Source organism: Psittacula echo (assembly GCF_963264785.1).
Source record: "Psittacula echo genome assembly, chromosome: 3".
Classification (NCBI taxonomy): Eukaryota; Metazoa; Chordata; class Aves; order Psittaciformes; family Psittacidae; genus Psittacula; species Psittacula echo.
In genome coordinates, this window is record NC_137736.1 from 48,428,384 (window position 1) to 48,448,359 (window position 19,976).

The 19,976-nt window shown below is 40.7% G+C and overlaps 1 protein-coding gene across 1 annotated transcript in view; it reads left to right on the plus strand.

Annotated features, from left to right (window-relative positions):
• Window positions 1-947: 947 nt before the first annotated feature.
• The window catches only part of VEGFD (vascular endothelial growth factor D), a gene marked incomplete at both ends in the record, with an annotated part of 28,194 nt that continues 9,165 nt past the window's right edge, over window positions 948-19,976 (plus strand). The window contains 2 exons of the mRNA XM_080613763.1: window positions 948-1,037; window positions 17,151-17,361. Coding sequence (XP_080469889.1) covers window positions 948-1,037; window positions 17,151-17,361 — 301 coding nt within the window. The remainder of the gene's footprint in view (window positions 1,038-17,150; window positions 17,362-19,976) is intronic.

Genomic DNA, 19,976 nt, shown 5'->3' on the forward strand with positions numbered 1-19,976 from the left:
CATGCACAAATTGGGGCAGAAATAATTATTGTGTTTTGCTGCAATAACAACAGATTGTTTCCTTTATATCTGTAGCTTCATAAGGTTTCATTACAAAAATAAAAGTCTTGTTTTTAACTTTCCTTTCAAAAATCTATCCAGAAAACCCTACACCACATAAGACAGAACACATTAAAGAAGGTCGGTCTTTTTATCTTTCCCTTCGTCTTCTTTTTTTTTTAGGAAGTAACATAAAATATGTCTGCTGTGTAAGAACGTGTGCTGAAGTTTCATGTTTCAGGTAATCTTCTTTAAAATAATGAGAGTCTAGATTGCATCAGTTAGTTTAAAAACTGCTGTGCTATTGGTAGGGACAAAATGGGATTAGAGCCAAAATTTGACTGTGTTACTGCCAAAGTCTGTATCAGATTTAAGACACATGCTTCTGCAAGCTTCCATGAAGGTTGTGAAAAAAGTTTTAATACAGAGTTGGATTACAGCTTTCAAGCTCGAAACATCGGCCACTACACTACCATCTTAAAAGCCTGCTGCAACACGGAGCACAGAATAGAGCAGATTTCTTACATTTTCTGGACCACCGATGGATTTTGAATGTCTCTTTGTGTCTTGATGGAAGATACATGAACTTCATAAACTGGTATCCATACCTGATCACTTGTGAGCGTGTATGTGTATACATACAGATATATATAAACCCTTATCATGATTTTCTTTCAAGTGTATCTAAAATCTGCTCTAAGAAATTACATTCTCTAGATGAACTTGCACTTATTTTTTCAGCAGTAAGGAGCCAGATATTTCATCTCGGATATTGGAATCTTTTGTGAGTTTATAAGAGAAATTCTGGAAGCTTTTCTGTACTGGTGATAGAGAAATGCATTTTGAAACAGATGCCTCTAGCTGTATGACAACATCTGCATAGTAACCTGTGGATTATAAACATCAGAATGTACAAACTGTGGGCAACTGTGAATATTTTCATAGTTTCTTTTCTACATCTGCTGCAAGGATCCGACTATGAGAATGGATCTGTGAAGGTAGGTGATCATTATTTACTGTCATTCTTAATAATCTAAATTGCCAGAATTATATACATTCAATGTGCAAAGTGGTGGTCTTTTTGCTGTCTTAGTGGTTGGGGTTTTTTTATGTGATGGTTTAGTTGCATAAATATTTAGCAGTCATAGAGGAAAGAGACTATATAATGAAGAACATATTGGCTGTTTAATATTTTATGTCTTAACTAGTTAATATATTAAGTACTTGCCATATACTTTGTTCTTATTTAAACTTTTAGTGTCAGTCATGCAAAATAAAAGCAAAATCTAAACAAAAATGCAAACCAGAGAATTTAGAATACTTATTAAATGCACTTTCTGATTTCAGGTATTTATAATTGCAGGAATTAGTATCCTTGAAAATTTTCCTCTAAAACCACGTGTTCATCACTTGTTCACTTGTTTGCCAGAAATCAGAGAAATATTTTTCCTCTGTTTTATCAGGAGATGTTATCGAGGACTTAAAATAAGCATCAACTAGTAATAATAGAGCACATTGCCTGGAAAATAAGCTTTCTTCTGAATACAATAAATGCCACAAAATTTAAGCTGAAGCCTCACCTTGAGAGTAGGATTCTTCAGATCTGACTTTCTGAGACAATGTGAGAACATCCAGGACAATTGTTTAGAAAAATCAGAACAAAAACTGGGACAAGTTTCTGCATGTGCAGTAGGTCCAAAAATGATTAGTTCGGTGTGTGGTCCAGAACAAATTATTTCTTTTTCATTAAAAGAGCAAAACAAGCTAATATTTTTGTTTTCACTTCAGAAAAACCTCCTGCTTGCACGAGATGACCACACACTAGCCTGTGAACTGCACTGCAGGCTGACCTGTGTTTTAGAAAATAAATGCTAAGTTATGTGCTCAATTGCAGACTGCTGTTGCCAGCCCAAGAAGTTAGTAGTGGTGAGCGATGTGTGCCTCAGAATGACTAATGACTAACCTCTTTGCCTGCACACCATTCACAAGCTTTTAATTTACAACCTTAGCAATCAGTCCTTTGAAGGCACTAGGACCAGAGCAATCAGCCTTATATACATTACCTTTATGCACTGCATGACAAATCACTGTTTTTTTACATGTAGCTGTCACTTTATTTAAGCCAGAAAGCACTTTCTAATGTAGAATACTAGCCATTGTTTAATTGGCAGTGATTATAGTTCTGTCCTCACAAGTTTATTCAACATAACAGTAAACTCCTAATTAGTCCTTTAATTAAATTTTGAATCTTATCCACTTTGCCTAGAGTAAGTGGAAGAGCTCTTCTTGCTAATTTAAAATAGTTTCTAGTTTATTCACTATGATAGGATTGTCTGTCCAACACATGTACATCTGTAATTGTTTTCATTGAAATTTGGCTACCACTCTCAAGAAGCCAACTTCGTCACAGGGTGCTGTATATAATAACAAATCACTGTTAGTTGCCACTGTTAGATATACGAAGGCATCGTGTAGATCATACTAAAAAGGGCTGTGTTTCACATTCACTGGCTGCTGATTGCCACAAGGGAAGGTCTGGTTTTCCGCTTGTTCTGGTTCTTTTTGTGTAGACAGAGATTTTTGGCTAAGCTGATTATGTTTCTTTTAATGTTTTACATAGTATGTTAGATTTCTGGTTTGTTAAAACAAGCCAGAATGAACATGAACAACCTGTGGGCTTTTGAGTGTGTGCATATACTCCACATAAAGTCCTTCATGTTGCGGTGTTTAACAGTATAGAGGGTTATGCCTATTCTTACCATTTGCACCTGAAATTGAATTTGCAGAACACAGAAATGATGTATTGCATTCACCTACCACACCTTATTTTTTTTTAAAGTTCTTTAAGACCTGTGGCAGCATTGCCTGGTAATTGCCAGGTAATATGCAATTAATGAGACCCAAGAAAGGTTAACCACCAGCAACCTGCTCTTCTCCCCGTTGTATGAGTTCAAGTAGCTGAGCTCTGCCCAGGACACCTGAAGTTTTAAACGTGGTGATGCTTTAAACCATCAGGTGGTGTCAGTGTGGTATCATGAGGTAGAGTTCCGGGGGGCTAAGGATTTGAATATTATCTTATATTCTGCAAATATCCTTATTATTGCAGTGAACATATAAGCTGCTGTGGTTCAGCAAGTATGTCCGTTGTGCTTGGTTTTTCCCACCCTTCAGAAATGCCATTCTCTTCTAGGTACAGGAGTCCTTTCCTCCCACCATGTGCACACCAAGGCCGGTTTTCCCTGCCTGTCAGGACAGACTCCTTTCTCTCTCCATTACTGACCTGTTCCAGTTCCAGCATTTGAACCGTGTTCCCTCATCTCCAGGTCTTGGGCTCTGTTTCCCTACTGGGCTCCCGTTCACACTCTCCGTGTGCTGCTCCCCTTCCTACTTGCTTTCTTCTGGATGAGGATGTCCTGCTTCTCTCTCAGACTCTTAGGAGGTCTGTCCAAATTTCTCAGAGACAGCCCTACCAGACCCTTTTGCCTTCTGGTCATTTCTGACCGTGATTCCCCCTTTGCTCTTCCATTCCTAGCTTCTCGCTTTATCTCTGTGGTCACAACTTCCCGGCTTTCCTTTTCCTGACCTCACTTTCTAGTCCTGATCTCCCTGGATGCTCTCAGCCTCCTCAGACGGGTCTTGCCCTCTTCCATCAGTGTTCATGTCCCCTTCCACAAGCAAATCCAGCAGCTTCCCTTCACTGGCTGCCCTACCCCAGTGGCCTGAAGGAGAGGAAGGGCAGCTCCTCTGTTCTAATTCCCATGGGCTGGACCTGCTGTGGCTCTGCTCTTGAACGGAGTGGGGTCAGCATAAGCTCCATCTGCTGAGTGTCTAGCTGCTAAACCCTGGCAGGTCCCTGCTGTTGCTCTTGGAGGTTCTTACATTTGGGTAGATTTTTGCAGAGACAGCAGTCGACACATCTGGGCCAACAAAGGTTCCTCAGGTGTCAAAACTTCACATCTGTGATCTACAGTAGGGAAACGCCAAACATTTGCAAAGACGAGATTGCCAGACAATGTTTTTTTGCACGGATGAAGAAGGTGCTTCATCCTCAACTGCAGTCAGACCATTTTGGCAGAGAAAGCAGAAAAATTATTAGAATCATTTTGAGGCAGACATCTGGCGTGGAAAGTTTCAGCCTGAACATCTAACGTCTGGCAGCATTTTCCCAGTTCTTCAGAAACAACTGGGAGGCAGTCTCATGGTGGGAAGTGGCGGGCAGACTCAGCCATGCAGGTGTCAGGCAGGGCTCATATTGAGGCTGGCAGCAAGCCCTCTGCCTCGCACACCAGTTGCTTGATTCCAGATGCCAGCCTGACACGTGAAGTCCTATTGAATAATTAGATTTCCACATGGGTTTTCTGAACACTGAGCATTTCTTAATTAATCTATTTTTTTTTTCTTCAGGAAATGCTTTAAAAATTCCTTGTTGAAGTTTTATTCTGATGGTCTCTTACATTTTGGAAGCCCCTCAGCCAAGGAACCACAAAATTCTCTGTCTCTTTTCCTGTCTCTCCCCCACACATTTTTCCTCTCCTAGAGCAATGACAGACATGGCTACTTTTTCCAGAATTTTAAAATTAGATGCAAAGAGCAATGTCCTATATTCATCAGAGCTGAGCTGAATTTCTTGCAAAGAAAAGCCAATGACCTGTCAGAGCTGCTTCTGCCTTCAAACACTAAACCACCTCTCTAATGAGGCTGAAAGGTCTTGATCTCTGAGAATCGGAGTCTCATTGCTTCCTGCCCTATTTTGTCCCTTATATTATTAATGAAGTGTTAGGAGGAAGGCAAGAGAAGGGGACAACTGGTAGTGCCCAAGTTATAACAGACTCACAGCCTTTTATTTTTGCAGAGGTCTTCTCCCCATGGTGAACCCTCCTTTGGTTCATTAGAAAATCAGAAATCCACAGCTGCTAGGTATATCACTGAACTAGAAATTTGCTTTCTGATCAGAAGACCAAGGGTGTAGATTTGCTTAGCCCAGGAGGTAAACACAGCTGCTGTCTGTTATATGCACTCCTTTTCCACAGCTAAACCTGTTTTACATCTGCACTAAACACTGATACAGCCTGGAGTGGTCATTTTTGTTCTAGCAGATCTTAGATTCAGCAGTCTCATACTGCCACTGCGAGCTGGAAAGAGGTGGAAGCCACTTTCCAAACACAGCTCGTACATAGTTCTTGTTCACTGATGAGAATGAAACAGCACTTCCCCATGATCCCCAGGCCCTCGACCACCTAAGTGGAGAATGCCTTGCCCTTGGGAAGGCATGGGAATACTGGAGAGCCATCACACCGTGAGCGGAAGGAATCAGGAAGCTCTTTACATCTCTCCCTTCCTTGAGCCAGCTGCAGTCTGTCTGTGCAACCAAAACAGAGCTCTGCACAGAAAACTGAGCAGCAGAGCTGGACGTAACCTTTTGTCTCTGTAATTACTACTGATGTTGTTTTTCACATAGATCTATGCAGCTCTCTAATAACTACTTGCAAATGTTGCTCAGTTTCCAGAAAAGAGAGATTCTATCTCATGGGATAACTTCCTCAAAGGCAGCTTCTGAAAGTACAGCAAACTGCTAAACAGCTAGAAACAGCAACTCTAAAGGTTGTTGGAAACATTTTCTCTGCTTAAACTATGATTTTTGTCCTCACATCCAGTTTCCTGTCAAAGTTAGCAAACATTTTCATATTAAGATTATGAAATCGTGGTTTTCAGAAGTATTTTATTATCCTCGCTTTGTCACTGTTTCTTTTGATTCTCTGTGACTACCATCTCTGATAGACACGATGAGCCAAAAACATGTGAAAATTTACTTGCCACATTCCTGCAGAAATGATTCTCTGTGCTTTTCCTTCAGGAGTGGGAAGCTATCAGGGAGGTTGTGAGGAAATCCAGTTTGTTCTGACTTATCTGCTACTGCCTTGACAAGGTACAGCGAAGGATAAGAGAACAATTCTGTACTGTTGTCATACCACATGGCATCTGTCCTTGGCTCTTATCAGGCTGGAAAGGAATAAGGGGTTCTAACACACTGCTACTTTATCAAGAGAAGTTCTTGCCTGTGAGAAATTGCAAAAAAAAATATCCCTTCCAGCTGCTGATCCAGCCCAGTCCATCTCAGCTAGGATTGTAATGTCTGGGGATAGATCAGAGCTCTGAAAAGTACATCAGGCTGTTTAGATTAACCAGATGCAGCATTTAAGAAATTCATTGTAATGGTCAGATGTTCGAAATTAAATCAGCCCTAATTAAACTCTGACATCAGTCGTGGCTCACATCTGAAACTCAGTGAAACCAAGGGGAGGCAGGAAGGCAGGTTCAGAGGGCAGCGGACCAACTTTCTGTTAATTTGTGGTCTCAAGGCAACCAAAACAAGCAATCGACTCAGGCTCAGCGAGTGCTGCTCGTCTGTTTTCCGCAGCCTACTTGTGCTTCCTCCCTCACAGGCATTCGAGTTGTTTCTAACCACTAATGTGATGGGATGGAGTCAGGCTCCCACCGGAGGCAAACAGAGAAACAGTCTGCTTGAAAATGAGGAAAAATAAACCTGGTGAAAACTTTGGCTTTTGAGACCTCTGCTGCTGTGTCTGCAGGTTTTGTTCTCATCCACCCTGTCTCTAGTCCAGACTGGATCTGAGTGAGGTTTACCTGTGTCTTATCTCCTGTGGACACCATATTGGTATTTGAAAAAAATAAATAAAGTACAGTTGTTGTAGCTGGTAACTCATTTATTCTTATTCCCATTATAAACCTTGTACAGTAGTTTTTGTAGTTATCACTAAATGACTGGGATCTGTGTTTCTTTCAGACCTTTCTCTCAGCAGTAATATGTCCAGTTACAAAACTGGCCATTGATGTTTCTTGGGCTTGGCTTTGAGATATAGTCCCAAAATCACTGTGTTGCTCAGTTTCCCTGCCGGGAAAGAAATGGCCTGAGATATTTTGCTGCAGGGAAGTAAATCTGTAAATCTGATGTGATACCTTCCCTCAAGAACCCCTTGTTTCTTTAGGAATTTCTTATTCCTCCCACTATGTGCCAGTCCCTTAACTACTTCATTGCCTGCTTCATACCTACCCAGCATGTTTTGCAAATCTTCATCATTCTTGTTGGGATTTGAGGAATAGAGACAAAATTCTGCATGTCCTCACTACAGCTGCAGAGAACCCATTTGCCCATGGGAAGACCAACCAGAATTCGCTCTTTTTTTTATGTCCTTGTGAATGAGGTATATATGGGCTTCTGTATCAGTGAATAGCAGAACAATTGATCAGGGTATTTTAGTTTGCTTGCATTGAGAAAAAATCAGCTTCCTGAGGGACACCTGCATATTTTCTTCCCCAAATGTGACCTAAAATGTGGGACCCCTCAACGAGTGCTAGAACACAGTCTTGGGGTTTTGCCACTTCAGCAGAGTCGTACTCGAATATAATAGACATGCAGCTAAAGACATGGGATTTGGCAAACCCATGTGGGTGCCACACGGGTTTGGAGCAGGGTGACTGCTCTCCTTATCATCAGGATGTCAGATGGCTTTGTCTGAGCCGTGCTTCTAGATGGGAAGCATGCTGGGTTAGTTTTGAGAATTCACAGTCACTGACTGCAGCGTGGTCACTATTTGCGTGCAGTTGGGGAGAGAGTTCTTTTTGAGTCGGGTTGCATTGCAAAAATGTTGTATCATGTTACTGTATCATATATCACCATTGCATGTAGAGAATGTGCCATACAAACAGGCAAAGCTTTTCACTTTAGTTAGCAATGTGACTCAGAAACCATGTTAGGATACTTTCCTGAACTGCTAAGGAAATATTACTTAAGAAAAAGTACAATTCCAGGAAAATGTGTGCATGGGATTGGGGTAACATAAGTTCATTCAGTACTGGCAATGGCTTTGCTTTGTGAAGTGACATTTTAAAACCCAGCCATCCAGTTGGCTAGTCACACTTCCAAAACATTTATTAAAGTGTCTTGGGGCAAACCCAGAAACCGATGAAAGCACTAACTGAAGGAATCTTCATCACATTAAAAAATATTTTCAAGTATTAAAACACACATAGTCATCTGATTTAATTCAGGTCTCTGTTGCTGAGCCATTCCAAAATCACTGTCCAAACCCCAGTGACTTCCAAAGAATTAACAAATACCAGAAGAAAGTGTCCACAGTCTGGACACACTCTTTGTAAATACATATAATATGCTATTTTTGACATGTGTACCCTATCACTGTGTTAGACTAGCACCTAACATTGTGTATGATGAAGTAACTGCTATGTAATATTTCTAGCCGTGCTATGCGCTGAGCATCACGGGTGCCTGAACAGATTGCAGCAATGGAAGACAATATGAACAAACATACAAGTAGAGGCTCAGAAAACATACTGTAAAACTCCTAAAGCCATCAGTAACATTTGGGATACATCAAGGATTTACCATCCTGAGTTTTCATGACAATCATTAGTAACCAAAGTGACCTTTCACTAAACCAAGCAAATATACTTTGTGTGATCACCATGCGAGGGCCCTAAACGTAAACTCTCAATGTAGATGACTAGGCTTGAAAGAGGAAGAAACTCCATATCCTTGGGTGACATGGTTTAGTGTGAGGTGTTCCTGCCCATGGCAGGGAGGTTGGAACTAGATGATCTTAAGGTCCTTTCCAACCCTAACTATTCTATGATTCTATGATCATGGCAGACCTACTCTTTTCTTCCATCTGCCCATCTGGCTTTTCCATCTCTGCCACAAAATGATGCACAGAGAATGTTTTTACCTTCAAAATGACATTCAGCTGCTGTGAGGATGTTTTCTACAAGAGTCAAAAGGCCTGGCTATGGGAAGAAATATTTGTTTAATGACACTTGTAATTAATTCTCAAAATGTTTGATGGCTTGGGAAAAGCCTCCCTCATTTCACTGTGAAGTTTTAGCTGGCTAAAGGTCTATAGTTGTGAGAGGTATTTTGATAAAATACTATCAGTCTATGATTGCTTTGGGCATGAAAAAGAATATTAAATATTCTGAGATTTATGCTTTGACAAAATCATGTACAATTCAAATGTTTTCAGTTCTTTGCTTTGAATATTTTGGTTCATTCACATCAAGAATACAGGATCCAAAATTTCTCATCTCTGAGGATTTTGGTAATGTAAGCATGCTGCTAAAGTCCGATTTGTTTGCTGTAGCACCACGAAAGATCTACTGTAGTTCAAAAGGCCATTCAAAATATGAAATAGCTGTTCTCTTGAAGCCATAGGGTAGCTGATGTGATTTACTTATGAATACATATCACCTTCAGCTATAGTAGAAGTGTTTGCCACCACCTTGACTACTAAGTTTAGGAAATGGGTGAGTCTCCTGTCTTCACTGGAAGAAAGACTGGAGCTCAGGGAGACTGGAAAGAACTTTTTACCACACTTAACATCAGAGGTGGAGCAGTCTAAAAACTGCTTCACAATTTCTGGGTCTTGGTCAACTGCTGTTCTGACACAGTTTTACCAAAAGAGGCCCTCAAACCTCACATCTGTATCACTGAGAAATGTGACGGTCTCAAATAAAGGTCTCCCTGTAAGCCCTCTGCCCCCTCATAGAATACCCGGTCAAACTACTAGTTTTACATTTTACATTTCTCCCAAACCTACAAGTAACATATTTGTCACTACTTCTTTCCATGCTTTGGCAATTCTCCACTGCTTTTCTTAAAGGACAGGGTTCTATGCAGTTTTTCTTTCAGCAGCCATGACACACAAGACTTCAGGATGAATTGGTGTGATCATACAGCCACCCTTCCTCAGAGGATGGATGGCCAGGGCTAACACTCTCTAACTCTCAAGGCAGGCAGGGGAGAGGTTTCACCTAGGTTGTAGTTGGGGGAATCAAAACTTTTTCCCTGTACCTATTCTTCAGTCCTTGAGCTTTTTCTGGGTAAGCAGGCACTGATGAGTGTAGAGATGTGAGCTTCAGGCTTTCCACTCAGAGTACCATTTCGTCCTCCACACACACAGCAGGAGTAGCTGTCTGGGCATTACAGCCAAGTGACATGTCTGATGTATCTTTTTGCTGGTGAGAGTTACATGGAGTCTCCTTTTGGTGCAGTTGCAGAAAATGCTCTAGTAGTGGGCACAGCTGAAAATATTAGCAGGAAAATCAAGGCAGTAATTCGCTGAGGGAGCTTTGGAAAACAAAAGGTGCTGCCCTGGTAATTTGCCTTAGAGTCCCCAAACCCCAGCTTCTTTTGACTATCTTATGTCTAATGCAACCCTCCAGGCTATTAATGCTGTAACTGTGATAATCAAGTTAATGTTCAGTCTGGACAAGGCAATGCACTGAGACAGCCTAAACTGTTTTCTAAGTACCAGAACAGATTTGGGTATTTGTTTAAAAACAAAGTCACCATTTTAAGGTGGAATGAAGTGTTGCATGCTCTTGAAACTTCATCCATGCCTCTGATAATGACGGCAAAGACTGTAATAGTCTGAAAAATCCCATGACAAACCCATCCATTTCAGGGAAAAATATTAGTAGGAAGTCAAAATACCTCATTGTTTTGTGGTCATGTTCACCATAATTAAGAATAACTTATTATTTGTGCAGTTATAATGCACAGATAATCAGGCTTCCAGAGGGGATACAGTCAGGGATGGGACTTCATATATCGGAAGTTCATAGCTGACAGAGAATCCAAATTCAGCTTTTATTGGAGCTGCTGAAAAGCAGATGTTTTTTCTCTCTTCAGAAATGAAATATAATGGTGATGATAGAATTAGTGCAAACTACTATGTGTCAGACATGTGGTAGAGTAAGACACCTCATGCTAAATATTTATAGGGTGATTCAGTTGCTTGTTGATAAGGCAGTAAGTCACTCCTGCAAGCCTGATGTTTTCAAGCTGCAGATTCTCTATTACCCGTTACGCAACACCCCAAGGATACAAGATGCTGTATTATAGACAATATTTTTTTAATGATAAAATTTGGCAATGGCTGAGCCCCTGCTATCTCAAATTCATGGCCCATCACTCTGAGCAGTATTTTCTGTGTTTCCCTGGTACTCCCTTTGGGTGAATGCCTTCCTCTGATTTCTCTCATTCTTTATTTTGGTTGTAGACATCAAGTTAGGAATCATCTTTTTATTCTGTGTCTGTACCTGACCCCATACTCCTAGAAGTCACAATGATGATATAAATTCTAATAATAATGATGAAAATTCTCAAAAGAAGTTCCTCTTACTGCAGAGACTCCACACAAGCTTGTCATTCTTACCAGGGAAATGGCCAAATAAGAGACCTTCAGACACCCTGTAGATCTTTGTGTTGGCCTCACAATGGCAGGAGTTATCCTGTTTTCCTGCCCAGAGAGAACAAGACTTTTCCACAGGAACTCCCTTGCAGTTCCCTGGCCACATCAGCTCACAGTCTGTGTGCTGTGAGCCTCAGCATGGCTGGGCAGCCACCCCATGGCTTTGAGGCAGGAATTGAAATTCTTTCCTCAGTCCCGGCAGCTGCCATTGCTGGCCTCCAGCCAGTCCCAGGTCCTTCAGACCCTGGTGCAGTTGCTTTTCCTGGTTGTTTATATTTGTGTAATAGAAAAATTTATGAGGGACTGCTGTCCCTCATAAATTGCTTGTGCTTTGGATAAGGACAGGAGATTTCATCTCATTTGGCTGCTCTCAGCTGAACAGGATTCAGGTCACCTAACTACTGCTGAGCTAGTGGCCTGCTGGCTCCTCCTTCAGCATCAACAGAGAAAAAGAGGCAGTTTGGAGGAACAGTTTATCAAACAGACTTTATAATGAGATGACCATGCTCCCAATAGACCTATTTTTCTCCATGAACTAGGAGTCTCAGATACTCAGTTCATATTTAGTCAGATGAAAACTCATAGGATCTGATCTTTTTTATTTATAGTGATTGTGGAGTGGCAGGCAGCTGTAGGCACTCTGTCTCTGCAAGATGAGCCCATGACTATGAGCAGCTCATGGCATAAGACCACCTTGGGGAAGAAAATGCCTTCATGGAAGAAAAGGAGGTAATTTTCAAATGTAGCATACACAGCAGGAAAGTTCCTTGGTATTGTCATGTGGTGATGAATCATCTACCTAGTATTTAAACTGGTTTGAGTCTAGTTCTGAGAATAGCTTTTGGGCATCAATGAAACAGAGGGAATTTAGCTCCTGGTTGTGTCCAGTCTTTGTCTTCTATGTGAATTCTCTCAAGCTGAATGCATCTGCTACTGCTGTACTACGCACTAAACACTCACATAAAGGTTCAAAATGCCCTTACATGCTGCTAGCACCCTTTGCTGATGTCCAAATGCCCTCACTTCATGAAGAACTACCACACATACATTGGTTTATTTTGAAAGATTTAGTCTGAACTTAGCTTAAACCTTTTGGGTAATGTTTGTGTTACAAGGGCATTAAGAGAGTCATCACTCTGTTACGCAGCTACAATCTGCTTTCCCTGGCAAGATAAAGCTATTACCTTCTTTGATTGCTTAACTGCTGAGAAGATGGATCATAAAACAGTGCAAGGTTATTTAGAGGTTCCTTAATCATTTGTCCTGGCCTCAGACACAGTGATAATGTTGAATTTCCACTGGTATTTATGCAGCTCTTCCCACAATAGTATCTGTGACCCTAATGCAGAAAACCACTCCTTTTCAGAAGAGCTCTTACATGTGTTCAGCTTTAAGCAGAGATTTATATCCCACTGTGGATAAAGACTATGAGGCAGAGAAGAATGAATTTTGAAAATTAAAAAAAAGGAATTTAAAAAGAAATAAAAGTATTAATTTTGGGTCCTAGGCATGTGTTTGTGCTATAGGTCCTCAAATAAACTTAGAACTTCAGTGGGTCTTTCTTTCACTATCGTATTCCACACATCTTTCCTCCATTGTTCAAAATACTTCCAGGAGATCCTGAAACACAGCATTAATGCAAAGGCCATCTATGTCATGCTGCAAAGAGCTGCACATGCTAAAAAGGGGTATCAGCACATGTGGTTTCTGTAGACATCAGTTTGCAAAGGGTAGGATATTTTTTCTCAGGCAGGAAACCTAGGAACTTCTTCAGCACGGAGAAAAAGGCACAAACTTCTGAACACCTGATAGGAGATTGTCAGGACTAATTCTCAAGAAGGGGCCTAGTTGAAACAGTGCAGATTATGTGTGGGACTGTGCATCTGTGTGACATGATAAGCCAAGTATTTCACTAGCATAAATCAATGGGGAATGAACTCAGTGCCTGATTTAAGACAGCATCCAAGGTGGGAAAGGCTACTGCATGTATCACTGTTTTTTCTCATTCCTTTCCAATGCTAACTACTTTTAGGGGTTTTCTGGCATCTGAGATTGCTAGGAAGAAGATAGATGATCCATTATGGTTTCTTTTGGAAGGACAAAAGTTGTAATTATCCAAAAATCACAGTGCTAACCCACATTATCATTTCCTGATGTCAATGATGTTGCTCATAGCCCGAATGGAGGAAAATAAATACTCCTCTTTGAGTTGAATGTTCTGGAACATATGAGAGGTCAGTGTTACAAAAAACATGCAACTTCATTTAAATATGAATCTGATATTTATCTCTGGGTATGAAATCCATTCTTAGACAAGATATTTAGAAAAATTATATTAATAGCAGCAGTAAATGGAAGAGGTAAGAATGAACTACTTAAACTTACTATGTTGATATTTGTTATTGATGAGTTCTATGTGAACATTTCTTGTAGGCAATAACATTATGTATTTGTTTGATTAAAGGGTGTATGTACATTTATAGGTACCAAAAGTTGAGGATACTTTGAGCTTTCCAGTGATATAGCTCCACAGGTAATTTGTTCATTTTGTGAGCATGCAAAAGACACAAGTTGGGATGGGGCATCCGCAACTTCTCTGGTCAACTTGTTCCAGTGCCTCGCCACCCTCATAGTGAAGCATTTCTTCCTAACATCTACTAAACTTGTAAAAAAAAGGGTAAAACTATCCTTTTCCAGTTTAAAGTCATTTTCCCTTGCCCTATCACTACTTGCCCTTCTAAAAGTCCCTCTCCAGATTTCTTGTAGGCTGCTTTTAGGTACTGGAAGGCTGCCCTGAGGTCTTCCTAGAGCCTTCTCTTCTCCAGGCTGAACAACCCCAACTCTCCCAGCCTTTGTAGGAGAGGTGCTTCAGCCCTCTGATTATCTTCATTATCTGAGACTGTAAGAGGTTCTGTGTTTTCATTTGATGCTGCAGGATGACCAGAAATTAATGCCTTGGGAAGATTTTGTGACAACACACTAGCCAGTGCTGCTGTGCTGTAGCAAGAGGGTGCCCAACTGGAGCAGTTCAGTCTTTGGTGTCTGAGGTAGTAAGGCCATGCCCTGCTGACTGGGGCTGCTGCATTTTGCACATTCTTTTAATTTTCTAAGCTTTTAGTTTTGAATGTCTTTAAGTTGTGCATAGCTACTTTTATAGTTAATGTGTATAAAGATGAGCAATGTCCTTTTGGATGCTGAACAGTTTGTGCTCTAGCAAGTGTTTAGAAGAACATTTTAGGTGACATTATTGTAGTAGTCTCAGAAGAGTCAAACCAAAGACATAAGGTGGTATTTACTGTTCCTGTTTTGGCTCTTAGGTAGATTGGAACAAAATGAGGTGTTTGTCTTCAAATGTTTTATACCCCAGATAACCGTGGTGAGATTGATTTGACCAAAGATCCACCACACTGATACCTTTCATGATCTTTTGATCCTGGGCTGGCTGGGCAATTTGTCAATGCCACTATGATGCATCAATATCAGAGGTACTTTTTTAAATTATTATTACTAGAATTCAAATCCTATTGGAGATGCATTTTTTTGGTATAAAAAATGACTTCTACTAATATAACTCATTCCTCTTTCTACACAATAGTACTTGTGAAGGCATGAGTTAGTTAATTTCAGTGTGTTCAGACCACATTAGGAAATCGTACAGCTTTAAAAATAGAAAAATCCTTAAACTAATACACATTCTTGCTTTAGATAAACCCAGAGATGTTTGCTGACCATGTAGAGGCATGTATACTTTTTCTGTACCCTTTCAACTTAGGCTTAAAATTTATTTTGCTCATACAATAATCATTAATAACAACTCTTGATATTTAGAGTAGAAGAAATGGAAAAGCTAGTCCTAAGCCAGTGACTCTTACAACGAATGCAGGGATGTATCTTCTAATTTACAGAATACAGTCATCTCATTTTACAGGCTCTCTGTCAATGCTGTCTCGTTCAGAAGACGCTGATTCAGCTAGAACATCTCAAAGAGAGAAAAAGAGTCTTGTTAATGATTATTAAAGTTCAATTTTAATATTTCTGCTCCCATTACCATGCCAGTGCCAGTTCTACACTCACATGTTTTGCAAGGTCAAGGAGACAGTTTGTGAATGGGTGTGAATACAAGCTGCGGTTCTTAGAACAAATGAGTGTTGACGCACTGACCTCAAGTTGAAATTCATCTTTCCTAGATCAGCAAAATTCCAGATAGCTTTTTTGTAAAACTATCTTGAAATTCAGTTTCTGGTACTAAGTATTCACATTTCTTCTGAGTTATTTGTCCAAAACTGTTGAAATGGGTTTTTCAGTTTTCACCACATATGAAGTGCATGAGACATCATTCACCTATGAAAACCGGCCATCTCTATAATGAAACATGGCAGCTTGCTAGAGCACAATACAATGTTCTGTATGGGCATAAAGAAGAGCAAAAAACTTATTCTAATTTAACTACATAGGGAATTTTAGGTCAGTAGAAGGTAACTACCCAAAAACGAACTTGGCCCATATCTACAGGCTAACATCTGTGTCGTTGTAAAATAAATGCCACAGATGTTTTAATAACAAATAACAGATGTGCTCAGTGCTTGAGGTTTCAGATCTCATCTAAAAATGTTCCTTTTATAGGTGACTCTTTCCGCCACCCCTTCCCCAGTTCTATACAGAGCACTCACTTGCTAGCTGTTCCGACTGCTACACAACTCCTTGCCAGTTTCCTATAGTCCAGCTTTGCTTTTAAGAACTGCCATTTTATTTATGATTACTGGCACTGCAGCTCTTTATAGGCAAGTCAAAAAGTACAGTCAACTACATGATACTGTGTGTGATACCAGAGAGTTTAGCTGGGAGCACAGGCCCAGTGCAACACAGCCGTTTACAATGATAATCTTGTACTTGGGTTGAAGGCAACAGTTTTCAGCAGATCTGGGTGAGTCAGTGGAAATAAATACTCAATGTCTTGATAAACACACAAACATAGATGTCAGAAAGCAGCAGCAAAGACACCACTATTGTTCTGGGGTGCTGTGCAATACTAAGTTTTCATTAAACAGGTATTTTTTTTAAGAGAATAGCAATGCTAAACTGACGGTGTAGGTCTTTGTAGGGAGTGTTCTTCCCTGAAAGCAGGGAACGGTCACATATATCACTCAGGTGGAAGATGCAATGACTGTCCTTAATGCTGCTGCGCAGCCACAGTGCTGAGATTGGACTTGAGGCCACTTTGGCCGACTTGGGCATGACCCAAACAGTAGTCAGATGGGGAATGGCAGGTGCATCCTGCACTTTGCAGCACGTTGAATGCTGTGTTTGCCTGACACATGGATAAACTGTTGCACTTTGGGCGGCTTCCAGCTGTATCACCGTACAGCGATGTCTCATGGCTGGCACCAGAGTTTTGGCACCGGAGGTGGCTTGCTGCAAAGGCACGTGTGCTCACCAGCTGAACTCATTCAGGTTGTCTATAGGGGTGATTTGGGATTCATACTCGCATGGCCAGCCAGCGGAGGCTGATCAGCAGCAGCAATGCCATTGATGTCTGCTAGGTTCCCTGGAGACCAGGGAACAGCAAACCCTGCATTTGTCAAATAGCTCTGAGGCCTGCGATGGAAAAGGTGAGGAAGTGGATATCCCTCCTTCACACTTTATATGGACACAAATCCTGCAGATCATTGTGGTGCTGGACACTATCAAACCCTGGGACATCTCTGTGTGCTACTGTTTTCCTAAGTACTCTTGGCTGCTGCTCTTTTCTGTAAGCGCTCCATGTGCTGCACTGGTGGAAGGCTGTAAAGGTACTGGCTTTCTAACTTATCCCTTCCCTTCCAGAGGACATCTTTGTCAGCATTGGAGCAGTCAGAACAGCAGATCAGGAGAGCATCCAGCCTGGAAGAGCTGCTTCGCATCACTCACTCTGAGGACTGGAAGCTGTGGAAATGCAGGCTAAAACTTAAGAGTCTGGCCAATTTAGACTCCCGCTCTGCATCACATCGCTCTACCAGATTTGCTGCTGCTTTCTATGACATCGATACACTGAAAGGTAGGTGCAGGTCTGCAGCTGAGTCTGATCTGGCTTCAGGACCACTGATTCTTCTGCAGTAAAGTGTTAAGTACCAGGGTTTCCTAGAATACACCCATACTGGGAACAACAGTGGGCATTCCTGGGAAATGAATTCGTACGAAAAAATGTCAGGCAGCAGCCTGAGTATGCCTCCCTGTTTTGTGTCCAATTCAGACTTACTTTTCTCTGTACACTCTCCAAAGAGAAGATGCATTATGTATAGGTTTGTCAGCTCAAAGAGTGGAGGGGAAGTCAATGTGCAAAGAACAGGTTGGAATGGCTGACCGAGGGACCAGCCAGCAGCATTGTCTTAAATCTCAGAATTTGCTTGCAGGCAGAAACACAAGCTTTACCACTGGCATAGAAATCCCTTTCTTTTATTAGGTGTGCTCTGATATAAGGCACTGCATCAGCAGCAGAATTGCAGAGTAAGAAGGTATTGCCCTAATATCAATCTATTTGAGGAAGTGTGTCAAGAAAGAAGTAAATCTTGAAACAAGAAACCAACATCTGAATGCAGGCAATCACAATCTATTCCCTCATCTGCTGCAAAAATTAATATTGTTCCTTCTAGGTGAAAGACTCAAGATGCATTATATATTCATAGACATAAAGACTCAGTTACTACACTTTGGTCTAGCAAATGGATATCCTACAGCAAATCTACCCTGTAGACTAATGAAGGATAGACCAAGCTAGTAATTTTTTTGTTCAGTCTTTACCCTGAAGTGATATGATCATATCAATTTCCTTTGGGGAAACCAGATATTGCTGATCTTGTTCCAATAACACTTTCACAATAACCACAGCCATATTTGCACACCATTACTCAGCTAAATTATGGCCCAGCAAAGGCCTTAATTTGCTTCTCTGAGCCACAGCACAGAAATGCAGCTGAGTGCCAGTCTGAAAAGGGTTTTAAACTTCTCATAGAAATCTTGTACAGAAAAAAACTAAATCAAATACACATTGGAATAACAATAAAAATGGCTTTAATTAATGAGAAACGTTTTGTTTACATAGCTGTACAAGTCTACACAGAGACATTAACAATTTATTGAGTTATTAGAAGTATTAGCCAGTGTCAAGTCCCATAATTCTCTGCCCACCACTGCTCATTTAGTGAGCACCAGCATTTCTGAAAAATCAAAATATTTCTATTGTCAAAACAACAAGACAACAGAGGATGTTACCAAATTTTACTGAGGAACTGCATATTGCAATGGGGTTTTTTTTCAGTGGCAGAATAATTTAACTGTTCAGGCAATAAAGTCAGATGACTATTGTCGTATAGATGTAATTTTCAGCTTGGAACAGCCGTTAAGTCACTTCCTAATTTCCCTTTAGAAGTCTAACTCTAGACACAGAGATGTTAGCTTTCTCAAAGCCAAGGCACTGAAAGTTAGGTTAAAAAAAGCCCAACAGGTCATCTTCTCCATTCTGCCATCCAAAGTGGAATTACCCCAGAACAGAAACTACTTTTGCTCTAATATTCTAATATGTTCAGGGTACTAAAGCTGCTTTTGAAAAACAAGCTTATAAACATGTATTTTTTTTCCCCCACACCCTTTCCGGTCATTAAGCAATGACCTTTTTGCCAAGGGCATCTGTTTTGTTTTAGTAAAGTGTTTTGACAAGAAGGCTGGGTCAAGGCTGCTCATTGCTTCACTGCTAGACCATCTTCCACAGCACCCCAAACTCCTGCAGGGCAAATTCAGGAGTTTCTCTTCCTCTTTTCTAGAGCTTTAAAGATAAATACATGGAAATTTCATGTCACTGTGTCTAACCACAGCCTCCCCGAGCAGCTCAGCTCACCTAGGACTGCAGTGCTCTCAAGCTAGACTCTCTATCAGAGCCAAATATCTCAGCAGCTGCCCTGTGCTTGCTCACCAAAAATACCAGGTTGAACAAAATGTGACACCCACCTTTTTGTGACCGCCCCTTCCTATAACAGCCCTTCTGCTAAAGAAGTGGTTAATAAACTGAGGACGTGTGCAGTTGGAAAGGTCATCACTGCTTATACTCATTGAAGTGACATCTGAAGTGATTACATGCACATACCTTAATGAGCCTGGCAAACAGTTTATTTTCTATTTTAAGTCCTAGTATTAGATTGCTGTTTTGATAGACTAATATTACCTAAAACATTACATAAAGTTCTATTGATTTTAGTGATTCTTCTCTTAATTTATGGTAAAATCGTAATTCAGACCCCAAGCTCTTATTTCTTGTGTTTTTTGTACGACTGGAAAGTGGAGTGAATCAACCTTCAGGACGGACTTTGCAGGAATAAACAAACTGATTTAAATATACACAGTTGGTTGAAGAAAAAGTTAAAAATAAAAGGAAAGTCAGGTAGGAAAGAGAGAAATAAATGTTCGCCTGAAGAAAAAGTACAGCATGTAGATTAAAAGTGCTCCAGAATTTTTTACTTTTTTTTCTTTCAGAACTTCCCTGTGAATGTATGCACTGCTTGCACAGTAGTAGGGTGGTGGGCTGCAATGGGAGACCAATCGTCTTGATAGTATAGAAGTTGTTTTGATCTTTCAGAACCCTGATGGAGGGGGGCAGACAGGAAAATGTTTTTCGTGATT